General features: G+C 44.1%; 1 protein-coding gene across 1 annotated transcript; it reads left to right on the top strand.

The window, feature by feature from the left end:
* The first annotated feature begins 111 nt into the window (after positions 1-111).
* On the top strand, positions 112-26,079 carry LOC120059811 (ras-related protein Rab-15-like). Its single transcript, XM_039008862.1, has 6 exons — positions 112-235; positions 16,647-16,707; positions 17,012-17,072; positions 18,999-19,076; positions 19,297-19,452; positions 25,907-26,079. The coding sequence occupies exons 1-6, from the start codon at positions 112-114 to the stop codon at positions 26,063-26,065; spliced, it is 639 nt and encodes a 212-aa protein (XP_038864790.1). The 3' UTR covers positions 26,066-26,079.

Raw genomic sequence — 26,079 nt, 5'->3', positions numbered from 1 at the left:
ACCCAAAGACTTCATTGCATTTTGGGCAGACATGGGCTGGGGTGTAGCTGTGTTGCTTTTGGAAATTCGTTGCTGAGTTAGCTTGCTGGCTGTTGTAATTTCTAAGACGCTATGGCTAAGCAATATGATGTGCTCTTCCGACTCCTGCTTCTCGGAGATTCGGGGGTTGGAAAAACATGTTTATTATGCAGATTCACGGATAACGAATTTCACCCGTCTCACATTTCCACAATCGGTAAGACCGTTCCTTTGATGCATGAATACATTTTTTTTGGGGGGGGGGGAAATTGATCAGAATGCACCTAATCAGATCTGATTATCTCTAGGCTAAATAGTCTAATCGAATAGGCTATTGCCGCTATATTAATTAGCCTATTGAAAAGAGCATGTACATTCTTCTACATTTTCTTTGTGCAGAATGTACCAATTTGCTATTAGACATTTACAAATAGCCCTATTGTGTATTAAAATGAAGTGTCCCTCTCTATTTCAAAGCACTGTATATTTGTATTGTTTTGCATATCTGAGCTCTGATTACAATACCAATTAGTTTCATTAATAAAAAAACAGAAAAGCCAGTTGCAGGACAAATCAAAACGATTTGGGGGGGGGGGGGGGGGGGGGGCATCCACTTGGTAAAATATCCAACTGCACTCACTAATGATGACCACCAGTAGGCTACACTTGCTACAGTTGCTACCTGGATACAGAGTGATACATGGTATATACCACATTAGATGCTATCTGCAAACTATGAACATGATATTGAATATGTTTATGTTATTTTGAACCAAGTAAAATGCATGAATACAAGTAGAGTATTCCAAGAGGTTATGTAACCTATGGGACTATCAGTAACTGTCAAACTATTGGGACACATTCGTTACACAATCTTTTTGTGAATAGCTGCTTCTTTTACTAGAAGAAATGCACGTGAACAAAAGTAAAGTGACATTTTTTTGTGGGAAAATGTGTCACTTTTACCCACAATTCCCTCAACTACTTGTACCCCTGCACATTGCCTCAGTACTGGTACTCCTTCTATATAGCCTTATTGTTTTTTTTATTGTGTTACACTTTCTTTTTTTTATTCAGCAAATATTTGTCTTACCTTTTATCTCGGCACTGTTGGGAATGGGTTCGTAAATAAGCATTTCACTGTAAAGTCTACACGTGTTGTATTCAGCGCATTCAGCGCAGTGACCAATAAAATGTGATTTTATTTTGATTTGAAATATATACATAAATCTACATGGCTTGTCATTTTACTCCAATATAATATATATATTATAGTTACTAATAGTATAAAAGTCATTGCCATGCAAAATAGTGTAATTTCACCTACTCTTCATCCTTGGTCATTGCTTTGCCTCGGTCCAACCCTTGTAGAGAGAGAGAGAGAGAGAGCATTAAAGCAGTAGCCTACGGACCCAACAAGGTTTGCCCCTTTAGTTAATATGGACTGTCATACTACATTCCCCAAATGAACAGCTCCTGACTCTACTCTACTGCCTTCCTATTGAGGCCAGTGAAATAAGCTATCAGGACAGCCCTGTTCTCCCCTTTACCGACCTGTACCAGTCATTCTCCTATCTTCCTAGTCAAGGCAGGTTTCCTTTCTGTGACTGCCCGTTGAACTCCTCCTCCCCGGGTTCAGGTACATCACAGAGAAATATCAGATTATGTCCCAAATGGAACCCTATTCCCTATGCAGTGCACTACTTTTGATCAGGGCCCATACCATGGTCGAAAGTAGGGTGCCATCTGGGACACATATACAGTTCTCCCTCTGCAGAGAGGAAGGCAGTATTATAGGAAGTAATTGGTTGCATTAACCGTAGCCACGGAAGTAGTGTGTGTGGGGAGTGGGGGGCTGAAAAACAGACATTCGGTCCTTTAATACAGGACTAGTAAAGTACACTAGCAACCTGCATGTCCCTTCCACCTGAGGATCCCTCTTTTTCAGCCATCTATTTCCTGTGTTTGAGGGGTTCAAAATCCACTTGTCACTTAAATCTCGCTGGATCGATTGCTTTCATTTGACTCCTTGTGCTTCTAGTTGTTTTTGTAATGACCTGTCAAACACACCCTGGTAATGGCTGAAATAGACTCAACGGAATACATTGTCTTTCTGTTGCATCAGGGATTTAACACATCATCTGGATACTTACATCACAAGAATGAGAAATAACTTTATTTTGATGGGTGCTCATTTTTTTGTGGAATTTAAAAAAAGTAATAATTAGAAATGTTTACAAATTAGATGCGTGGAAATGAAAGCAATTTACGAAAATTAACATTCAGATTATAGTGGTATTATGTTTCATCTCACAAACAATGTAAAGTGCACTACATGACCAAAAGTATGTGGACACCTGCTCGTCTAACATATCATTGCAAAATCATGGGCATTAATATGGAGTTGGTCCCTCCTTTGCTGCTAAAACAGCCTCCACTCTTCTGGGAAGGCTTTCCACTAGATGTTGGAACATTGCTGCTGGGACTTGCTTCCATTCAGCCACAAGAGCAGTAGGGAGGTCGAGCACTGATGTTGGGCGATTAGGCCTGGCTCGTAGTCGTCGTTCCAATTCAGCCCAGAGGTGTTCAATGGGGTTGGGGTCAGGGTTCTGTGCAGGCCAGTCAAGTTCTTCAACACCGATCTTGACAAACCATTTCTGTATGGACCTCGCTTTGTGCACGGGGGCATTGGCATGTTGAAACAGGAAAGGGCCTTCCACAAACTGTTGCCACAAATTTGGAAGCACAGAATCGTCTAGAATGTCACTGATGCTGTAGCGTTAAGATTTCCCTTCTGGAACAAAGGGGCCCGAACTATGAAAAACAGCACCAGAGAACGCGTTTCCGCCGCTCTAGAGTCCAATGGCGGCGAGCTTTACACCACTCCAGTCGACGCTTGGCATTGCGCATGATGATCTTAGGCTTGTGTGCGGCTGCTCAGCCATGGAAACCCATTTCATGAAGCTCCCGACAAACAGTTATTGTGCTGACGTTGCTTCCAGAGGCAGTTTGGCACTCGGTAGTGATTGTTGCAAACGAGTACAGGTCCCGTTCTGTGAGCTTGTGTGGCCTTACACTTCGCGGCTGAGCCGTTGTTGCTCCTAGATGTTTCCACTTCACAATAACAGCACTGACAGTTGACCGACGCAGCTTTAGCAGGGCAGAATTTTGACAAACTGACTTGTTGGAAAGGTGGCATCCCATGACGGCACCATGTTGAAAGTCACTGAGCTCTTCAGTAAAGCCATTCTACTGCCAGTGTTTGTCTATGGAGATTGCATGGCTGTGTGCTTGATTTTATACACCTGTCAGCAAAGGGTGTGGCTGAAATAGCTCAATCCACTAATTTGAAGAGGTGTCCACATACTTTTGAATATACAGTATAGTGTATGGATAAATAGTTGTAATCTAGACCCAAACGTGTATATTTTTCCCAGGCTATTCTGCTATTGACGCACAAGTTGTATTATGTAACAGAACGTGACAACAACAGTAATAATCAGGCCGTGTAGACAGCGCAGGTGAATGTAGGTAGGCCTAGTCAGAGGACGTTATTGGGGTTCCAGCCCTGTTCCACCCCTTTATGCTAATGTTATCAAAAATGAAAATACACCACACTAATTATGCAAATTATGTACTTTTCTTTATTTTAACACTGAATATAAAATAAATACCTGATACCATTAGAAAATGTATATATGAGATAATTCTAAGCATTTTGATGACTGTTGCTAGAGTACATTATACACATTATCAACATTCTAGGATAGAAGTTTGGAAGAACTTGGTGAAAGTTCCCATTTCTAGAGTTCTACGGTGTTCTCTGTCTAAAGTTCTAGAACCAGGAGTGTTCTTCATAGAACTACATCCCTAGTGATATCTCTGTGGTGTTCTCTGTCTAAAGGAGTTCTAGAACCAGGAGTGTTCTTCATAGAACTACATCCCTAGTGATATCTCTGTGGTGTTCTCTGTCTAAAGGAGTTCTAGAACCTGGAGTGTTCTTCATAGAACTACATCCCTAGTGATATCTCTGTGGTGTTCTCTGTCTAAAGGAGTTCTAGAACCTGGAGTGTTCTTCATAGAACTACATCCCTAGTGATATCTCTGTGGTGTTCTCTGTCTAAAGGAGTTCTAGAACCAGGAGTGTTCTTCATAGAACTACATCCCTAGTGATATCTCTGTGGTGTTCTCTGTCTAAAGGAGTTCTAGAACCAGGAGTGTTCTTCATAGAACTACATCCCTAGTGATATCTCTGTGGTGTTCTCTGGTGCAAAGAATATTGTGTTCTAGAATATAGTGTTCTGTTCTCTGTCCACTGCTCCAGCTTGCCCAGCCGGCTACGTCAGATCAAATACATCGGTGGGTTGCAGTTGCAGCCAGGTATTCCAGCCAGGAGGGGAGAGGTAATATGTCTGCCTGTCTGCTACAAGACAACGGTGCTTCTGTGCACAGGGTTACAGATGGCCACTCATGTGTCTGTCTGCTACAAGACAACAGTGCTTCTGTGCACAGGGTTACAGATGGCCACTCATGTGTCTGTATGCTACAAGACAACAGTGCTTCTGTGCACAGGGTTACAGATGGCCACTCATGTGCCTGTCTGCTACAAGACAACAGCTTCTGTGCACAGGGTTACAGATGGCCACTCATGTGTCTGTCTGCTACAAGACAACAGTGCTTCTGTGCACAGGGTTACAGATGGCCACTCATGTGCCTGTCTGCTACAAGACAACAGTGCTTCTGTGCACAGGGTTACAGATGGCCACTCATGTGTCTGTCTGCTACAAGACAACAGTGCTTCTGTGCACAGGGTTACAGATGGCCACTCATGTGTCTGTCTGCTACAAGACAACAGTGCTTCTGTGCACAGGGTTACAGATGGCCACTCATGTGTCTGTCTGCTACAAGACAACAGTGCTTCTGTGCACAGGGTTACAGATGGCCACTCATGTGTCTGTATGCTACAAGACAACAGTGCTTCTGTGCACAGGGTTACAGATGGCCACTCATGTGCCTGTCTGCTACAAGACAACAGCTTCTGTGCACAGGGTTACAGATGGCCACTCATGTGTCTGTCTGCTACAAGACAACAGTGCTTCTGTGCACAGGGTTACAGATGGCCACTCATGTGCCTGTCTGCTACAAGACAACAGCTTCTGTGCACAGGTTTACAGATGGCCACTCATGTGCCTGTCTGCTACAAGACAACAGCTTCTGTGCACAGGGTTACAGATGGCCACTCATGTGTCTGTCTGCTACAAGACAACAGTGCTTCTGTGCACAGGGTTACAGATGGCCACTCATGTGTCTGTCTGCTACAAGACAACAGTGCTTCTGTGCACAGGGTTACAGATGGCCACTCATGTGCCTGTCTGCTACAAGACAACAGCTTCTGTGCACAGGGTTACAGATGGCCACTCATGTGCCTGTCTGCTACAAGACAACAGCTTCTGTGCACAGGGTTACAGATGGCCACTCATGTGTCTGTCTGCTACAAGACAACAGTGCTTCTGTGCACAGGGTTACAGATGGCCACTCATGTGTCTGTCTGCTACAAGACAACAGTGCTTCTGTGCACAGGGTTACAGATGGCCACTCATGTGCCTGTCTGCTACAAGACAACAGCTTCTGTGCACAGGGTTACAGATGGCCACTCATGTGTCTGTCTGCTACAAGACAACAGTGCTTCTGTGCACAGGGTTACAGATGGCCACTCATGTGTCTGTCTGCTACAAGACAACAGTGCTTCTGTGCACAGGGTTACAGATGGCCACTCATGTGCCTGTCTGCTACAAGACAACAGCTTCTGTGCACAGGGTTACAGATGGCCACTCATGTGTCTGTCTGCTACAAGACAACAGTGCTTCTGTGCACAGGGTTACAGATGGCCACTCATGTGCCTGTCTGCTATTGGCTGTCTACCAAGTGACATCCTATTCACTGAATAGTGCACTACTCTTGACCAGGGCCCATAGAGCTCTGGTGAAAGGTAGTGCACTACTCTTGACCAGGGCCCATAGAGCTCTGGTGAAAGGTAGTGCACTATGTTGAGAATAGGGAGCCATTTGGGATGCAGTTTGTCTAGATCAAACAAACCACATTGAGTCCACAGAGAGGTATAGATCCAGACCGACTGACCAACACTGGCTAACACCACTCTGACTATCAATATAGTGTTCACACACACACACACACGTTGGTTTTACTATCCTTGTGGGGACCAAACAATTGATTTCCATTCAAAGTCCTATTTTCCCTAACCTTAACCCCAATCCCTTAACCCTAACCCCTAACCCCAATCCCTAACCCCAATCCCCTAACCCCAATCCCTCAACCCTAACCCCAATCCCTTAACCCTAACCCCAATCCCCTAACCCTAACCCCAATCCCTTAACCCTAACCCCAATCCCCTAACCCTAACCTTCAAACACTGAGGATAATTCTGAATATTTGTGTTAATTTCAAGTCCATCCAGACTCTCAACTAAGAGCTGTGACTGTGTTTGACATTGTCTCAGAAACACACAGCCAAGGCTCTATAGATGGGATTCTAGAGTGATAACTATGCCTGCAGTATCCAATTAGACATCTCCCTTACCTGAGACAAACACACACACACACACACACACACACACACACACACACACACACACACACACACACACACACACACACACACACACACACACACACACACACACACACACACACACACACTATCTGGCACTGTGTTTCTGAGACTCAGCATTTAGGATAGAGTGTTTCCAAGCAGAGGAAGACCAAAAGGCCATTACCACTATTGTCAGACTCACTGAAGGTTAGAGACAGGGATCTAATAGGACAATAACGTTCTTCCCTGTGTACCCACAGCCTGACAGATACCAGGTGTTCTAGCTGTAGATGGCTATAACTAAAATTATGTTGTACCTTACGTTAGATAGGGCTCAGAGTTTACCTGTCAGGTCATGTGGTCAGGTGATGCTGTATCTTAGGCTAACTGGGGCTCAGAGTTTACCTGTCAGGTCATGTGGTCCCGTGATGCTGTATCTTAGGCTAACTGGGGCTCAGAGTTTACCTGTCAGGTCATGTGGTCCCGTGATGCTGTATCTTAGGCTAACTGGGGCTCAGAGTTTACCTGTCAGGTCATGTGGTCCCGTGATGCTGTATCTTAGGCTAACTGGGGCTCAGAGTTTACCTGTCAGGTCATGTGGTCCCATGATGCTGTATCTTAGGCTAACTGGGGCTCAGAGTTTACCTGTCAGGTCATGTGGTCCCGGGATGCTGTATCTTAGGCTAACTGGGGCTCAGAGTTTACCTGTCAGGTCATGTGGTCCCGTGATGCTGTATCTTAGGCTAACTGGGGCTCAGAGTTTACCCGTCAGGTCATGTGGTCCCGTGATGCTGTATCTTAGGCTAACTGGGGCTCAGAGTTTACCCGTCAGGTCATGTGGTCCCGTGATGCTGTATCTTAGGCTAACTGGGGCTCAGAGTTTACCCGTCAGGTCATGTGGTCCCGTGATGCTGTATCTTAGGCTAACTGGGGCTCAGAGTTTACCCGTCAGGTCATGTGGTCCCGTGATGCTGTATCTTAGGCTAACTGGGGCTCAGAGTTTACCTGTCAGGTCATGTGGTCCCGTGATGCTGTATCTTAGGCTAACTGGGGCTCAGAGTTTACCTGTCAGGTCATGTGGTCCCATGATGCTGTATCTTAGGCTAACTGGGGCTCAGAGTTTACCCGTCAGGTCATGTGGTCCCGTGATGCTGTATCTTAGGCTAACTGGGGCTCAGAGTTTACCCGTCAGGTCATGTGGTCCCGTGATGCTGTATCTTAGGCTAACTGGGGCTCAGAGTTTACCCGTCAGGTCATGTGGTCCCGTGATGCTGTATCTTAGGCTAACTGGGGCTCAGAGTTTACCCGTCAGGTCATGTGGTCCCGTGATGCTGTATCTTAGGCTAACTGGGGCTCAGAGTTTACCCGTCAGGTCATGTGGTCCCGTGATGCTGTATCTTAGGCTAACTGGGGCTCAGAGTTTACCCGTCAGGTCATGTGGTCCCGTGATGCTGTATCTTAGGCTAACTGGGGCTCAGAGTTTACCTGTCAGGTCATGTGGTCCCATGATGCTGTATCTTAGGCTAACTGGGGCTCAGAGTTTACCCGTCAGGTCATGTGGTCCCGTGATGCTGTATCTTAGGCTAACTGGGGCTCAGAGTTTACCCGTCAGGTCATGTGGTCCCGTGATGCTGTATCTTAGGCTAACTGGGGCTCAGAGTTTACCCGTCAGGTCATGTGGTCCCGTGATGCTGTATCTTAGGCTAACTGGGGCTCAGAGTTTACCCGTCAGGTCATGTGGTCCTGTGATGCTGTATCTTAGGCTAACTGGGGCTCAGAGTTTACCCGTCAGGTCATGTGGTCCGGAGGAACTCCTGCACCCTCTTGTTCTGTTAGTTTAGAAGTCTAGACCTGAATGTATTAATGTTCTTAATGAATAAGGTTCAGGGTAACATACTATTACCATGTGTTCATCTGGTGGTCCTCTGTAGCTCAGTTGGTAGAGCATGAGGCATGAACCACCAGGATGGTGGGTTTGATTCCCAGAACTACCCATATGTGATATATTTCAGCACTCGTGACTATAAATCGCTTTGGATAAAAGTGTCTGGTAAATGGTATATATATATATATATGTTATTGCCACTTTATGTGCAACCTCCACTGGTCACCGCAGTAAGCAGCTACCGCCAGGCAGCCATGATTTAGGAGCCGTATTTAATCACACAATCCATGCATTTAATCTCACCATAGTGTTCTGGTCAAAAGTAGTGCACAATATAGGGTAATAGGGTGTCATTTGGCACGTACCTATACTTATCCATTCATAGAAATGGTTGGCTAATAGCTACGCTAAGTAGAAACACTGTTGTCAGTATGTTGAATTAAACTGTTGGGTAAAACACACTGTAAACACTAAATACTATATGACCGTGTGATACAACTCTGGGTAAAACACACTGTAAACACTAAATACTATATGACCGTGTGATACAACTCTGGGTAAAACACACTGTAAACACTAAATACTATATCAACTCTGGGTAAAACACACTGTAAACACTAAATACTATATGACCGTGTGATACAACTCTGGGTAAAACACACTGTAAACACTAAATACTATATCAACTCTGGGTAAAACACACTGTAAACACTAAATACTATATGACCGTATGATACAACTCTGGGTAAAACACACTATAAACACTAAATACTATATCAACTCCGGGTAAAACACACTGTAAACACAAAATACTATATCAACTCTGGGTAAAACACACTGTAAACACTAAATACTATATCAACTCTGGGTAAAACACACTGTAAACACTAAATACTATATGAGCGTATGATACAACTCTGGGTAAAACACACTGTAAACACTAAATACTATATCAACTCTGGGTAAAACACACTGTAAACACTAAATACTATATGACCGTATGATACAACTCTGGGTAAAACACACTATAAACACTAAATACTATATCAACTCCGGGTAAAACACACTGTAAACACAAAATACTATATCAACTCTGGGTAAAACACACTGTAAACACTAAATACTATATTAACTCTGGGTAAAACACACTGTAAACACTAAATACTATATCAACTCTGGGTAAAACACACTGTAAACACTACATACTATATCAACTCCGGGGGGTAAAACACACTGTAAACACTAAATACTATATCAACTCTGGGAAAAACACACTGTAAACACTAAATACTATATCAACTCTGGGAAAAACACACTGTAAACACTAAATACTATATCAACTCCGGGGGGTAAAACACACTGTAAACACTAAATACTATATCAACTCTGGGTAAAACACACTGTAAACACTAAATACTATATCAACTCTGGGTAAAACACACTGTAAATACTATATGACCGTATGATACAACTCTGGGTAAAACACACTGTAAACACTAAATACTATATCAACTCTGGGTAAAACACACTGTAAACACTAAATACTATATCAACTCTGGGTAAAACACACTGTAAACACTAAATACTATATCAACTCTGGGTAAAACACACTGTAAACACTAAATACTATATCAACTCTGGGTAAAACACACTGTAAACACTACATACTATATCAACTCTGGGTAAAACACACTGTAAACACTACATACTATATGACCGTGTGATACAACTCTGGGTAAAACACACTGTAAACACTAAATACTATATCAACTCTGGGTAAAACACACTGTAAACACTACATACTATATCAACTCTGGGTAAAACACACTGTAAACACTAAATACTATATCAACTCTGGGTAAAACACACTGTAAACACTACATACTATATCAACTCTGGGTAAAACACACTTAATAGGTTATTGGATAGCTGCTTGTTTTCTTTGCCTTACATGCCCCATGGTGGACGCTTTTGTTCATTCTCCCTCCCTTCCCCTGTCCTTTGTATGTTTCAGTGCAGTCAATGTAGTTTACAATGGACAAGCTTGCTGTTTGTGTCCTAAGCATAGAGTGCCCTGAAGACTACAGTACTGTGAATGGCTTGGCATGGCCTTAGTGAGCAGATTCACTCTGATTCACTCTCTTATAGGGTTTGCAGAAATCCTGGTCGGTGGATTCTGGGATTTCCTAGTTATTCCCTCCTGAATCTAGGAATCTTCCTGCCAGGATTTCCTAGTTATTCCCTCCTGAATCTAGGAATCTTCCTACCAGGATTTCTGGAAAAGCTGGGAAGTTACTGGATCGTTGCAACGTCTCTAACACTGTGTGACAGATGCATTCCCTGAGATGTGGCTGTATACTCCTATCACTGTGTGACAGATGCATTCCCTGAGATGTGGCTGTATACTCCTAACACTGTGTGACAGATGCATTCCCTGAGATGTGGCTGTATACTCCTATCACTGTGTGACAGATGCATTCCCTGAGATGTGGCTGTATACTCCTATCACTGTGTGACAGATGCATTCCCTGAGATGTGGCTGTATACTCCTATCACTGTGTGACAGATGCATTCCCTGAGATGTGGCTGTATACTCCTATCACTGTGTGACAGATGCATTCCCTGAGATGTGGCTGTATACTCCTATCACTGTCTAAAGCCATTTGTATTTTAGTCTTTTAGCAGACTCTCTAATCCTAAACGATTTTGCAGTCAGTGCATTCAACTAAGGCAGGTAAGACAACCACATAGCCATGTTTTAGGGTAAGACAGGCCCCACTCTCCCCAGTGTCCCAGTATCTATGTGTCCAATATAAAAGCCTGTCTGTCAGTATTAGGCCTACTACCTACAGTACACTCCTGACGTGTCATCACCTAATGAAGGTGGAAGTGAGCTGTGTTCAAGATAATTAGACCAGTCACTTCCTTGTACCTATTAGCAGCTTCTCCGCCTTGCAGATTGTGATGAAACACTACCATGACCAATTAGCCACCGCTTTCTCAGAGGGGAGCTGTATTTGAGCTTCATTGTCACGGCTGGGTGTGATGTGATGGGGTGGAGAGTCATAGAACAGTGTCTTTGCTAGACTGTGTCCGTTTCATTCACAGAGCACAGACACTGTGACAAAACACTTTGGACTGCAAGTCAACCGTTACACACATAGTGATCATATTGTAGCGACCTCATCAAGGGTGGCGAGCGGCGCAGAGGTTTTAAGGCACTGCATCTCAGTGCTGGAGGTGTCACTACAGACCCTGGTTCGACCCTGGGCTGTAGCACATCCGGCCGTGATTGGGAGTCCCATAGGGCGGCGCACAATTGGCCCATTGTCGTTAGGGTTTGGCCGTTTTAGGCCGTCTTTGTAAATAAGAATTTGTTCTTAACTGACTTGCCTAGTTAAATAAAATGTTAAATAAAATACAAATAAATAAATAAAAAGGGGTTTGGATCTCTTGGCATACTGGCTAATGTGTTGACAGTTGACAGTCGCTGGACCCGGGGTCGAGTCCCTGTCGGGGCTACCCCCCGGAATTCGTTTACAATATGAAAACCCCTCTCACCTTATTCAAGAACATGTTTCTTCTTCAATCCTACACCGGATGTTTGAACACTACTGTGATATATTCTATCAGATCTTCCATATGCTTAGATAGCTGAGCCAACACTTCCCATTCATCTATTCTAGAGGACGTCTTCGATAGCTGAGCCAACACTTCCCATTCATCTATTCTAGAGGACGTCTTCGATAGCTGAGCCAACACTTCCCATTCATCTATTCTAGAGGACGTCTTAGATAGCTGAGCCAACACTTCCCATTCATCTATTCTAGAGGACGTCTTAGATAGCTGAGCCAACACTTCCCATTCATCTATTCTAGAGGACGTCTTAGATAGCTGAGACAACACTTCCCATTCATCTATTCTAGAGGACGTCTTAGATAGCTGAGCCAACGCTTCCCATTCATCTATTCTAGAGGACGTCTTAGATAGCTGAGACAACGCTTCCCATTCATCTATTCTAGAGGACGTCTTAGATAGCTGAGACAACACTTCCCATTCATCTATTCTAGAGGACGTCTTAGATAGCTGAGCCAACACTTCCCATTCATCTATTCTAGAGGACGTCTTAGATAGCTGAGCCAACGCTTCCCATTCATCTTTTCAAGAGGACGTCTTAGATAGCTGAGCCAACGCTTCCCATTCATCTATTCTAGAGGACGTCTTAGATAGCTGAGCCAACGCTTCCCATTCATCTATTCTAGAGGACGTCTTAGATAGCTGAGCCAACGCTTCCCATTCATCTATTCTAGAGGACGTCGTAGATAGCTGAGCCAACGCTTCCCATTCATCTATTCTAGAGGACGTCTTAGATAGCTGAGACAACACTTCCCATTCATCTATTCTAGAGGACGTCGTAGATAGCTGAGCCAACGCTTCCCATTCATCTATTCTAGAGGACGTCGTAGATAGCTGAGCCAACGCTTCCCATTCATCTATTCTAGAGGACGTCTTAGATAGCTGAGCCAACACTTCCCATTCATCTATTCTAGAGGACGTCTTAGATAGCTGAGCCAACGCTTCCCATTCATCTATTCTAGAGGACGTCTTAGATAGCTGAGCCAACGCTTCCCATTCATCTATTCTAGAGGACGTCGTAGATAGCTGAGCCAACGCTTCCCATTCATCTATTCTAGAGGACGTCTTAGATAGCTGAGCCAACGCTTCCCATTCATCTATTCTAGAGGACGTCGTAGATAGCTGAGCCAACGCTTCCCATTCATCTATTCTAGAGGACGTCTTAGATAGCTGAGCCAACGCTTCCCATTCATCTTTTCAAGAGGACGTCTTAGATAGCTGAGCCAACGCTTCCCATTCATCTATTCTAGAGGACGTCGTAGAAGCATTTACTTTGAAGCTGCACGTCACGTCACTCCCAGATCACTGAATGCATGGATGACTCCAGGAGAGAAGGAAAGAGGGAGAGACGGGGGGAGACGGGGAGAGACGGGGATGGAGAGGGAGAGACGGGGATGGAGAGGGAGAGACGGGGATGGAGAGGGAGAGACGGGGAGAGACGGGGATGGAGAGGGCGAGACGGGGATGGAGAGGGAGAGACATGGAGAGGGAGAGACGTGGAGAGACGGGGATGGAGAGGGAGAGACTGGGAGAGACGGGGATGGAGAGGGAGAGACGGGGAGAGATGGAGAGGGAGAGACGGGGATGGAGAGGGAGAGACGGGGAGAGATGTGGATGGAGAGGGAGAGACGGGGAGAGACGGGGATGGAGAGGGAGAGACTGGGAGAGACGGGGATGGAGAGGGAGAGACTGGGAGAGACGGGGAGAGACGGGGGAGATGGGGGGAGACGGGGGGAGAGACGGGGAGAGACGGGGATGGAGAGGGAGAGACGGGGGGAGAGACGGGGATGAATAGGGAGAGACGGGGAGAGACGGGGATGGAGAGGGAGAGACGGGGATGGAGAGGGAGAGACGGGGATGGAGAGGGAGAGACGGGGAGAGACTGGGGGAGACGGGGATCGAGAGGGAGAGACTGGGGGAGACGGGGGAGAGACGGGGAGAGACGGGGATGGAGAGGGAGAGACGGGGATGGAGAGGGAGAGACGGGGAGAGACGGGGATGGAGAGGGAGAGACGGGGGGAGACGGGGGGGGAGAGGGAGAGACGGGGAGAGACCGGGGGGAGACGGGGATGGAGAGGGAGAGACGGGGAGACGGGGAGAGACGGGGATGGAGAGGGAGAGACGGGGGGAGACGGGGAGAGACGGGGATGGAGAGGGAGAGACGGGGAGAGACGGGGAGAGCGAGAAGCATAGAAAGAGTGCGGGGAAGAGAGAGAGATGCTTGGAGAGAAGCAAGACACAGAGAGAGAAAGAGGGAGAGAGCGAGAGCCTTCATGTCTGTGTTTTTTTCTGCTTGCACTCCTCCCAGTCCCAGGCAAGACAAGCCTGTGACCTTTCACTGTGCCACGGTCTGCATACTCCTTCCCTAGTCAGACAGTCCTAGTAGTCAGATAGTCCTAGTAGTCAGACAGTCCTAGTAGTCAGACAGTCCTAGTAGTCAGACAGTCCTAGTAGTCAGACAGTCCTAGTAGTCAGACAGTCCTAGCTGTCAGACAGTCCTAGTAGTCACCTAGTCCTAGTAGTCAGATAGTCCTAGTAGTCAGATAGTCCTAGCTGTCAGATAGTCCTAGCAGTCAGACAGTCCTAGCAGTCAGACAGTCCTAGCAGTCAGACAGTCCTAGTAGTCACGCAGTGCTAGTAGTCACGCAGTCCTAGTAGTCACGCAGTCCTAGTAGTCACACAGTCCTAGTAGTCACGCAGTCCTAGTAGTCACGCAGTGCTAGTAGTCACGCAGTGCTAGTAGTCACGCAGTCCTAGTAGTCACGCAGTCCTAGTAGTCACAGTCCTAGTAGTCACACAGTCCTAGTAGTCACACAGTCCTAGCTGTCAGACAGTCCTAGCTGTCAGACAGTCCTAGCTGTCAGACAGTCCTAGCAGTCAGATAGTCCTAGCAGTCAGATAGTCCTAGTAGTCAGAAAGTCCTAGTAGTCAGATAGTCATTGTAGTCAGATAGTCCTAGTAGTCGCAGTCCTAGTAGTCAGATAGTCTTAGTTGTCGCAGTCCTAGTAGTCAGATAGTCTTAGTTGTCGCAGTCCTAGTAGTCAGATAGTCCTAGTAGTCAGATAGTCCTAGTAGTCGCAGTCCTAGTAGTCACGCAGTCCTAGTAGTCAGGTAGTCACACAGTCCTAGTAGTCACACAGTCCTAGTAGTCACACAGTCCTAGTAGTCACACAGTCCTAGTAGTCACACAGTCCTAGTAGTCACACAGTCCTAGTAGTCACACAGTTCTACACTCTTAGAAAAAAGGGTTCCAAAAGGGTTCCCTTAGGATAACCCTTTTTTGTTCCAGGTAGAACCATTTTTGGTTCCAGATAGAACCCTTTTTTGTTCCAGGTAGAACCCTTTTTGGTTCCAGATAGAACCCTTTTGGGTTTCATGTAGAACCCTCTGTGGAAAGGGTAATATATAGATCCCAAAAGGGTCGTACCTTGAAACAAAAGGTTTCTACCTGGAACCAAAAATGGTTCCTCAAAGGGTTCTCCTGTGAGGACAGCCGAAGAACCATTTTAGGTTCTAGGTAGAAACCCTTTCTTAAAAAGAGTGTAGTAGTCACACAGCAGGCTGCTTTACTATTTTAACAGGCCTCCCTGTCTCTCCCTGAAGTGGAGTGAACTCCAGTCTTGGCCCAGGCCTGTGAGAGAGTGACTATAGTGTTTTAGATGAGATGAGTGTCTGAGTGCAGAGACTGGATCAAGCGATGACACAGCAGTTTGAAAAGTAGGCCTGTGAGAGTGTCACTAGTTGTCTATCGTGTTTTAGACATGCGTGCCGAGATGAGACTCGTTTCGAATGAACACACTGAAGTACAAAAGCAATATGTCACATCTATCGGAGTATATTTCTCATGGGTGCCCCGTCAACAGATGAGGTGTATATCACCCACAATGGGCATCTCACTGGTTAAGTCTGAAGGTCTGAGAGTGTGGCTACAGGGTCTACAGATGAGTTTCAGTGCCAAGGCCCTTATCAAGTGAACATACTGCAGTTTAAAAGCAGTATTTCTGTCATCTACACTGCTCATTTTCAATAGAGGGCATGCTCAGGCTGAGTAGAGGAGGAATGTAACTGATAAAAACCACACGATAGGCATCTCTCTCTTTAAGTCGGAGTATTTGAGGGACTGAGTATTTGAGGGACTAGAGTGGAGCCTTACATAATGAGTAATGGTTTGTGAGTCTTTTAGCTTTTTTAGTTGGGTTCATTGGTTAGAGCTGTTTAATGACTTACCTGTGATTATTGTGGTGTTTAAATGCCATGTATGTTTACCTACGTATTAGTCTGAGAGAGTATTTCAGATCAGGCAAAAACGTATTAGTCTAATAGTTTAGGATAGAAAACAGAGGAGAAAATCTCGCACCGCCCCGCCGTACCTCACCCCCTCCCCCCTTACCACGCCTCACCTTACCTCACCTAACCTCTCCACACATTAAATAGGATGAATTAATCTGAGGTTTCCATAGTCACAATATTGACTTGTCTGTTATTTTTCTCTTCTCAGGAGTCGATTTCAAAATGAAGACGCTAGAGATAGATGGCATCAAAGTGCGGATACAGATATGGTAAACCAAAGCAGCTTCATTCATATTTTACATATACATCATGTTAGTCATTTAGGAGACTCTCTTGTTCATGCTTACCCCATACTGCTGCTTACAGACTGGACACTAAACAAGTGTTCAGACAAAGGAGATCCCCTCTCTGTAGTGCACAAAGCCCTTTGCAATGACTCGTATCTCAAGATAAAAACCTTTTTTGAACTCACAAAGATCCACCGTGGATGGAAACATAGCCTGATATTATCACTATTCACCGCCTGTATGGTCATTTCCTAAGAGAGGGTGATTGACGTTTGATTTCTTCCAGGGACACAGCAGGACAGGAGAGATATCAGACCATCACTAAGCAGTACTACAGACGAGCACAGGTAAGATTACTACTCTCCCTCGTGATATTGCAGGTACGAGGTCAGATCAGGTAAGATAACTCCTCTTCCTCGTGATATTGCAGGTACGAGTTCAGATCAGGTAAGATTACTACTCTTCCTCGTGATATTGCAGGTACGAGTTCAGATCAGGTAAGATTACTACTCTTCCTCGTGATATTGCAGGTACGAGGTCAGATCAGGTAAGATTACTACTCTTCCTCATGGTATTGTAGGTACGAGGTCAGATCAGGTAAGATAACTACTCTTCCTCGTGGTATTGTAGGTACGAGGTCAGATCAGGTAACATAACTCCTCTTCCTCGTGATATTGTAGGTACGAGTTCAGGTAAGATTACTACTCTTCCTCATGGTATTGTAGGTACGAGGTCAGAGCAGGTAACATAACTACTATTCCTCATGGTATTGTAGGTACGAGTTCAGGTAACATAACTACTATTCCTCATGGTATTGTAGGTACGAGTTCAGGTAAGATTACTACTCTTCCTCATGGTATTGTAGGTACGAGTTCAGGTAAGATTACTCCTCTTCCTCGTGATATTGTAGGTACGAGTTCAGATCAGGTAACATAACTCCTCTTCCTCGTGATATTGCAGGTACGAGGTCAGATCAGGTAACATAACTACTCTTCCTCGTGATATTGCAGGTACGAGGTCAGATCAGGTAACATAACTACTCTTCCTCATGGTATTGCAGGTACGGGGTCAGATCAGGTAAGATTACTCCTCTTCCTCGTGATATTGCAGGTACGAGGTCAGATCAGGTAACATAACTACTCTTCCTCGTGATATTGCAGGTACGAGGTCAGATCAGGTAACATAACTACTCTTCCTCATGGTATTGCAGGTACGGGGTCAGATCAGGTAAGATTACTCCTCTTCCTCGTGATATTGCAGGTACGAGGTCAGATCAGGTAACATAACTACTCTTCCTCATGGTATTGCAGGTACGGGGTCAGATCAGGTAAGATTACTCCTCTTCCTTGTGATATTGCAGGTCTGGAGATAAGGTTACTCTCCCTTCTAAACATGCATTGCACTTGTAGCTAGAGCTGCAGTTGTACGTCAACAGATATACTGTAGGTATGGTGGGTTGCTTTTAGCAGTTTCCTGGTGCTAGTTAGTGTCATTGTCACAGTTTCCTGGTGCTAGTTAGTGTCATTGTCACAGTTTCCTGGTGCTAGTTAGTGTCATAGTAACAGTTTCCTGGTGCTAGTTAGTGTCATTGTAACAGTTTCCTGGTGCTAGTTAGTGTCATTGTAACAGTTTCCTGGTGCTAGTTAGTGTCATAGTAACAGTTTCCTGGTGCTAGTTAGTGTCATAGTAACAGTTTCCTGGTGCTAGTTTAATTTTAATTTTTAACCTTCGATCCAGCAACCTTTCGGTTACTGGCCAACGCTCTAACCACTAGGCTACCTGCCGCCCTAGTTAGTGTCATTGTAACAGTTTCCTCCTGTCCACTCACCACCCTTATCACCCATGGATACTATACTACGAGGTGTTGCTGTGACAACCATAACAGAATCAGATGACATGTTTCATCCCTTCCCTTCCCTCCATTCATCTCCTACCTTCCTCTCTCCTCTCCTCGCCCATCCTCTCCTCTCTCCTCACCCCTCCCCTCTCCTCGCCCATCCTCTCCCCTCCCCCTTCCTCTCTCCTCTCCCCTCCCCTCTCCTCTCTCTTCTCCCCTCCCCTCTCCTCTCTCCTCTCCTCGCCCATCCTCTCCCCTCTCCTCGCCCATCCTCTCCTCTCCCCTCTCCTCTCTCCTCTCCTCGCCCATCCTCTCCTCTCTCCTCTCCTCGCCCATCCTCTCTCCCCTCCCCTCTCCTCTCTCCCCTCCCCTCTCCTCTCTCCTCTCCTCGCCCATCCTCTCCTCTCTCCTCTCCCCTCCCCTCTCCTCTCTTCAGGGAATCTTCCTGGTTTACGACATCACAAGTGAGCGATCCTTCCAGCACATCATGAAGTGGGCCAGCGATGTGGACGAGGTGAGATCAAGTGGGTCGGGGGTTATAGGTTCTGGCCAAAATGTTTTATTACGGCACAGGTGCTTTTGTCAAATCAGACGGAATGACTCACTCTTTGTCTCGCTCTCTCTTCCCTCTCTGTCCCTCTCCCCCTCTCTCCCTCCCCCTCTCTATCCCTCCCCCTCTTCCTTTCTCCCCCCCTCTTCCTTTCTCCCCAACTCCATCCCTCCCTCTCTCTCAGTATGCTCCTGATAACATACAGAAGATCCTCATAGGGAACAAGTCAGACGAGGAGGAGAAGAGGCAGGTAGCTACAGAACAGGGCAACAAGCTGGCCAAGGATTATGGGATGGACTTCTTTGAGACAAGTGCCTCCACCAACTATAACATCACAGAGGTGAGTGGCTGACAGCTCCTGAACAAACACTGTGTATGGTCGCCTGTCTGTCACAGGCCAAAGCCAAGCACCACGGCCGGTCTACTGGTACGCAAACTATTAATAACTGTATAATGGAACAACATTTCATCCTGAGTCACTTTGTCTTAGTCTGTATCTCCCAGAGTCCAAGTGATATATACAGTGATATATATATATATATACAGTACCAGTCAAAAGTTTGGACACACCTACTCATTCCAGGGTTTTTCTTTATTTTTACTATTTTCTACATATTTGAGATTCTTCAAAGTAGCCAACCTTTGCCTTGATGACAAATTTGCAAACTCTTGTTTAACAATTTTTTGGTTACTAAATGATTCCATATGTGTTATTTCATAGTTTTGATGTCTTCACTATTATTCTACAATGTAGAAAATAGTAAAAAAATAAAGAAAAACCCTTGAATGAGTAGGTGTGTCCAAAATTTTGACTGGTACTGTACATATGTATATACACCCACTATCGTTCCAAAGTTTGGGGTCACTTAGAAATGTCCTTGTTTTCCATGAAAACAAACATGAAATGAGTTGCAAAATGAATAGGAAATATAGTCAAGACGTTGACAAGGTTATAAATAATGTTTAATTGAAATAATAATTGTGTCCTTCAAACTTTGCTTTCGTCAAAGAATCCTCAATTTGCAGCAATTACAGCCTTGCAGACCTTTGGCATTCTAGTTGTCAATTTGTTGAGGTAATCTGAAGAGATTTCACCCCATACTTCCTGAAGCACCTCCCACAAGTTGGATTGGCTTGATGGGCACTTCTTACGTACCATATGGTCAAGCTGCTCCCACAATAGCTCAATAGGGTTGAGATCCGGTGACTTTGCTGACCACTCCTCGGTCCAGTGTCTGTGTTCTTTTGCCCATCTTAATCTTTTATTTTTATTGGCCAGTCTGAGATATGACTTTTTCTTTGCAACTCTGATTAGAAAGCCAGTATCCCGGAGTCGCCTCATCACTGTTGATGTTGAGACTGGTGTTTTGCGGGTACTATTTAATGAAGCTGCCAGTTGAGGACTTGTGAGGCGTCTGTTTCTCAAACTGTACTTGCTCAGTTGTGCACCGGGGCCTCCCACTCCTCTTTCTATTCTGGTTAGAGGCAGTCTGCGCTGTTCTGTGAAGGGAATAGCGTTGTACGAGATCTTCAGTTCCTTGGCAATTTCAAGCATGGAATAGCCTTCATTTCTCAGAACAAGAATAGACTGACGAGTTTCAGAAGAAACTTCTATGTTTCTGGCAATTTTGAGCCTGTAATCAAACCCACAAATGCTGATGCTCCAGATACTCAACAGTATAAAGAAGGCCAGTTTGATTGCTCCTTTAATCAGAACAACAGTTTTCAGCTGTGCTAATATAATTGCAAAATAGTTTTCTAATGATCAATTAGCCTTTTAAAATTATAAACTTGGATTAGCTAACACAACGTGCCATTGGAACACAGGAGTGATGGTTTCTGATAATGGGCCTCTGTACACCTATGTAGATATTCCATTGAAAATCAGCCGTTTCCAGCTACAATAGTCATTTACAACATTAACAATGTCTACACTGTATTTCTGATCAATTTTATGTTATTTTAATAGACGAAAATGTGCTTTTCTTTAAAAAACAAGGACATTTCTAAGTGACCCCAAAGTTTTGACAGGTAGTGTATGTACAGTGCATTCGGAAAGTATTCAGACCTCTTGACTGTTTCCACATTTTGTTACGTTACAGCCTTATTCTAAAATGGATTAAATGATATTTTTTCTCCTCATCAATCTACACACAATACCCCGTACAGACAAAGCAAAAACTGATTTCAAATTAAAAAACAGAAATACCTTATTTACATAAGTATTCAGACCCTTTGCTATGAGACTCGAAATTGAGCTCAGGTGCATCCTGTTTCCATTGATCATCCTTGAGATGTTTCTACAACTTGATTGGAGTCCACCTGTGGTCAATTCAATTGATTGGACATGATTTGGAAAGGCACACACCAGTCTATATAAGGGCCCACAGTTGACAGTGCATGTCAGAGCAAAAACCAAGCCATGAGGTCGAAGAAATTGACCATAGAGCTCAGAGACAGGATTGTGCTGAGGCACAGATCTGGGGAAGGTTACCAAAACATTTCTGCAGCATTGAAGGTTCCCAGGAACACAGTGGCCTCCATCATTCTTAAATGGAAGAAGTTTGAAACCACCAAGACTCTTCCTAGAGCTGGCCACCCGGCCAAACTGAGCAATTGGGGGAGAAGGGCCTTGGTCAGGGAGGTGACCAAGAACCCGATGGTCACTCTGACAGAGCTCCAGAGTTCCTCTGTGGAGATGGTTGTCCTTCTGGAAGGTTCTCCCATCTCTGCAGCACTCCACCAATCAGGCCTTTATGGTAGAAGGCGAGGTCAGTACAGGTGCATCAAAGCTGGCAGCGAGAGACTGAAAACAGCTTCTATCTCAAGGCCATCAGACTGTTAAATAACCATCACTAGCACAAAGAGGCTGCTGCCCTATATACATAGACTTAAAATCACTGGCCACTTTAATAATGGAACAGTAGTCACTATAATAATGTTTACATATTTTGCATTACTCATCTCATATGTTTATACTGTATTCTATTCTACTGTATCTTAGTCTATGCCGCTCTGACATCGCTCATCCTAATATTGATATATTTCTTAATTCCATTCTTTTACTTTAGATTTGTTAATTGTTGTGAATTGTTATATATTACTGCACTGTTGGAGATAGAAACACAAGTATTTCGCTACACTGCAATAACATCTGCTAAACACGTGTATGTGACCAATAACATCTGCTAATCACGTGTATGTGACCAATAACATCTGCTAATCACGTGTATGTGACCAATAACATCTGCTAAACACGTGTATGTGACCAATAACATCTGCTAATCACGTGTATGTGACCAATAACATCTGCTAATCACGTGTATGTGACCAATAACATCTGCTAAACACGTGTATGTGACCAATAACATCTGCTGAATATGTGTATGTGACCAATAACATCTACTAAACACGTGTATGTGACCAATAACATCTACTAAACACGTGTATGTGACCAATAACATCTACTAAACACGTGTATGTGACCAATAACATCTGCTAAACACGTGTATGTGACCAATAACATCTACTAAACACGTGTATGTGACCAATAACATCTGCTAAACACGTGTATGTGACCAATAACATCTACTAAACACGTGTATGTGACCAATAACATCTACTAAACACGTGTATGTGACCAATAACATCTGCTAATCACGTGTATGTGACCAATAACATCTGCTAAACACGTGTATGTGACCAATAACATCTGCTAAACACGTGTATGTGACCAATAACATCTGCTGAATATGTGTATGTGACCAATAACATCTGCTGAATATGTGTATGTGACCAATAACATCTGCTAAACACGTGTATGTGACCAATAACATCTGCTAAACACGTGTATGTGACCAATAACATCTGCTGAATATGTGTATGTGACCAATAACATCTGCTGAACACGTGTACGTGACCAATAACATCTGCTAAATATGTGTATGTGACCAATAACATCTGCTGAATATGTGTATGTGACCAATAACATCTGCTGAATATGTGTATGTGACCAATAACATCTGCTAATCACGTGTATGTGACCAATAACATCTGCTGAATATGTGTATGTGACCAATAACATCTGCTAATCACGTGTATGTGACCAATAACATCTGCTGAATATGTGTATGTGACCAATAACATCTGCTGAATATGTGTATGTGACCAATAACATCTGCTAAACACGTGTACGTGACCAATAGCATCTGCTAAACATGTGTATGTGACCAATAACATCTGCTAAATATGTGTATGTGACCAATAACATCTGCTAACCATGTGTACGTGACCAATAACATCTGCTAAATATGTGTATGTGACCAATAACATCTGCTGAATATGTGTATGTGACCAATAACATCTGCTACCCATGTGTATGTGACCAATAACATCTGATAAACACGTGTATGTGACCAATAACATCTGATAAACACGTGTATGTGACCAATAACATCTGCTAAACACGTGTATGTGACCAATAACATCTGCTAATCACGTGTATGTGACCAATAACATCTGATAAACACGTGTATGTGACCAATAACATCTGATAAACACGTGTATGTGACCAATAACATCTGCTAAATATGTGTATGTGACCAATAACATCTGCTAAATATGTGTATGTGACCAATAACATCTGCTACCCATGTGTATGTGACCAATAACATCTGATAAACACGTGTATGTGACCAATAACATCTGCTGAATATGTGTATGTGACCAATAACATCTGCTGAATATGTGTATGTGACCAATAACATCTGCTACCCATGTGTATGTGACCAATAACATCTGATAAACATGTGTATGTGACCAATAACATCTGATAAACACGTGTATGTGACCAATAACATCTGCTAATCACGTGTATGTGACCAATAACATCTGCTAAACACGTGTATGTGACCAATAACATCTGCTAATCACGTGTATGTGACCAATAACATCTGCTAAACACGTGTATGTGACCAATAACATCTGCTAAGTATGTGTATGTGACCAATAACATCTGCTAAACACGTGTATGTGACCAATAACATCTGCTAAACACGTGTATGTGACCAATAACATCTGTTAAACACGTGTATGTGACCAATAACATCTGCTAAACACGTGTATGTGACCAATAACATCTGCTAAATATGTGTATGTGACCAATAACATCTGCTGAATATGTGACCAATAACATCTGCTAAGTATGTGTATGTGACCAATAACATCTGTTAAACACGTGTATGTGACCAATAACATCTGCTAAACACGTGTATGTGACCAATAACATCTGCTAAATATGTGTATGTGACCAATAACATCTGCTAAATATGTGACCAATAACATCTGCTAAATATGTGTATGTGACCAATAACATCTGCTAAACACGTGTATGTGACCAATAACATCTGCTAAACACGTGTATGTGACCAATAACATCTGCTAAACACGTGTATGTGACCAATAACATCTGCTAAACACGTGTATGTGACCAATAACATATGCTAAACACGTGTATGTGACCAATAACATCTGCTAAACACGTGTATGTGACCAATAACATCTGTTAAACACGTGTATGTGACCAATAACATCTGCTAAACACGTGTATGTGACCAATAACATCTGCTAAACACGTGTATGTGACCAATTTGATTTAAGTGGCCAGACGGAAGCCACTCCTCAGTAAAATGCACGAAAGCCTGCTTGGAGTTTGCCAAAAGGCACCTAAAGACTCTCAGACCATGAGAAACAAGATTCTCTGGTCTGATTCAGGCTTGGCCTGAATGGCAAGCGTCAGGTCTGGAGGAAACCATCCCTATGGTGAAGCATGGTGGAGGCAGAATCATGCTGTGGGGATGTTTTTCAGCGGCAGGGACTGGGAGACTAGTCAGGATCGAGGTAAAGATGAACGGAGCAAAGTCCACAGAGATCCTTGATGAAAACTTGCTCCAGAGCGCTCAGGTCCTCAAACTGGGGAGAAGGTTCACCTTCCAACAGTACAATGACCCTAAGCACACAGCCAAGACAACACAGGAGTGGCTTCAGGACAAGTCTCTGAATGTCCTTGAGTGGCCCAGCCAGAGCCCGGACTTGAATATGATCGAACATCTCTGAAGAGACCTGAAAATAGCTGTGCAGCGACGCTCCCCATCCAACCTGACAGAGTTTGAGAGGATCTGCAGAGAAGAATGGGAGGAACTCTCTAAATACAGATGTGCCAAGTTTGTAGCGTCATACCCAAGAAGACTAGAGGCTGTAATTGCTGCCAAAGGTGCTTCAACAAAGTACTGAGTAAAGGGTCTGAATACTTATGTAAATGTAATATAAGTTTTCCTTTTTTTATAAATTTTGCAAACATTTCTAAAAACCTGTTTTTGCTTTGTCATTATGGGGTATTGTGTGTAGATTGATGAGGGTGGAAAAAACAATTTAATCAATTTTAGAATAGTCAAGGGGTCTGAATACTTTCCGAAGGCACTGTGTACAGTGATATATCCAGGCTGTATCACAACCGACCTTGATTGGGTGTCCCATAGGGCGGCGCACAATTGGCCCAGCGAGTCCAGGTTTGGCCGGTGTAGGCCATCATTGTAAATAATAATTTGTTCTTAACTGACTTGCTTAGTTAAATAAAGGTTACATTTAAAATATATATACAGTGATATATATATACAGTGATATATATATACATAAAACAGATTTGCACTAACAGTTAAATTAGTCTTCAGCATTGCAGAAAAAAACATTTCACCTCTCTGTTATCCTTGTGCCATGTTACCACCCCTCCACCCCAGTCCTTCACACGATTGGCTGAGCAGGTCCTGGCAGCCAATAAGAAGGACCTGGACCTCCTAAGGGCGTCGGTCACAGACGAGCTCAACCTCGCCGCCCTGGAGGAGGAGGAGGGCATCACAGACGGGGCCACCGCCTCAAAGAAGGGCTGCTGGTGTTAAGGACTGGGCCTGGT

Source organism: Salvelinus namaycush, chromosome 15, assembly GCF_016432855.1.
Source record: "Salvelinus namaycush isolate Seneca chromosome 15, SaNama_1.0, whole genome shotgun sequence".
Taxonomy (NCBI): Eukaryota; Metazoa; Chordata; class Actinopteri; order Salmoniformes; family Salmonidae; genus Salvelinus; species Salvelinus namaycush.
Note: the sequence above shows the minus strand (reverse complement) of the source record. Positions and strands in the feature narration are given on the sequence as shown.

Bases quoted from the DNA above. Each gene is read 5' to 3' on its own strand.
- LOC120059811 (XM_039008862.1), top strand. From the start codon at position 112: ATGGCTAAGCAATATGATGTGCTCTTCCGACTCCTGCTTCTCGGAGAT. The intron at 17,073-18,998 runs GTAAGATTACTA...TCCTCTCTTCAG, and splicing joins AGTACTACAGACGAGCACAG to GGAATCTTCCTGGTTTACGA. The intron at 19,077-19,296 runs GTGAGATCAAGT...CCTCTCTCTCAG, and splicing joins GGGCCAGCGATGTGGACGAG to TATGCTCCTGATAACATACA.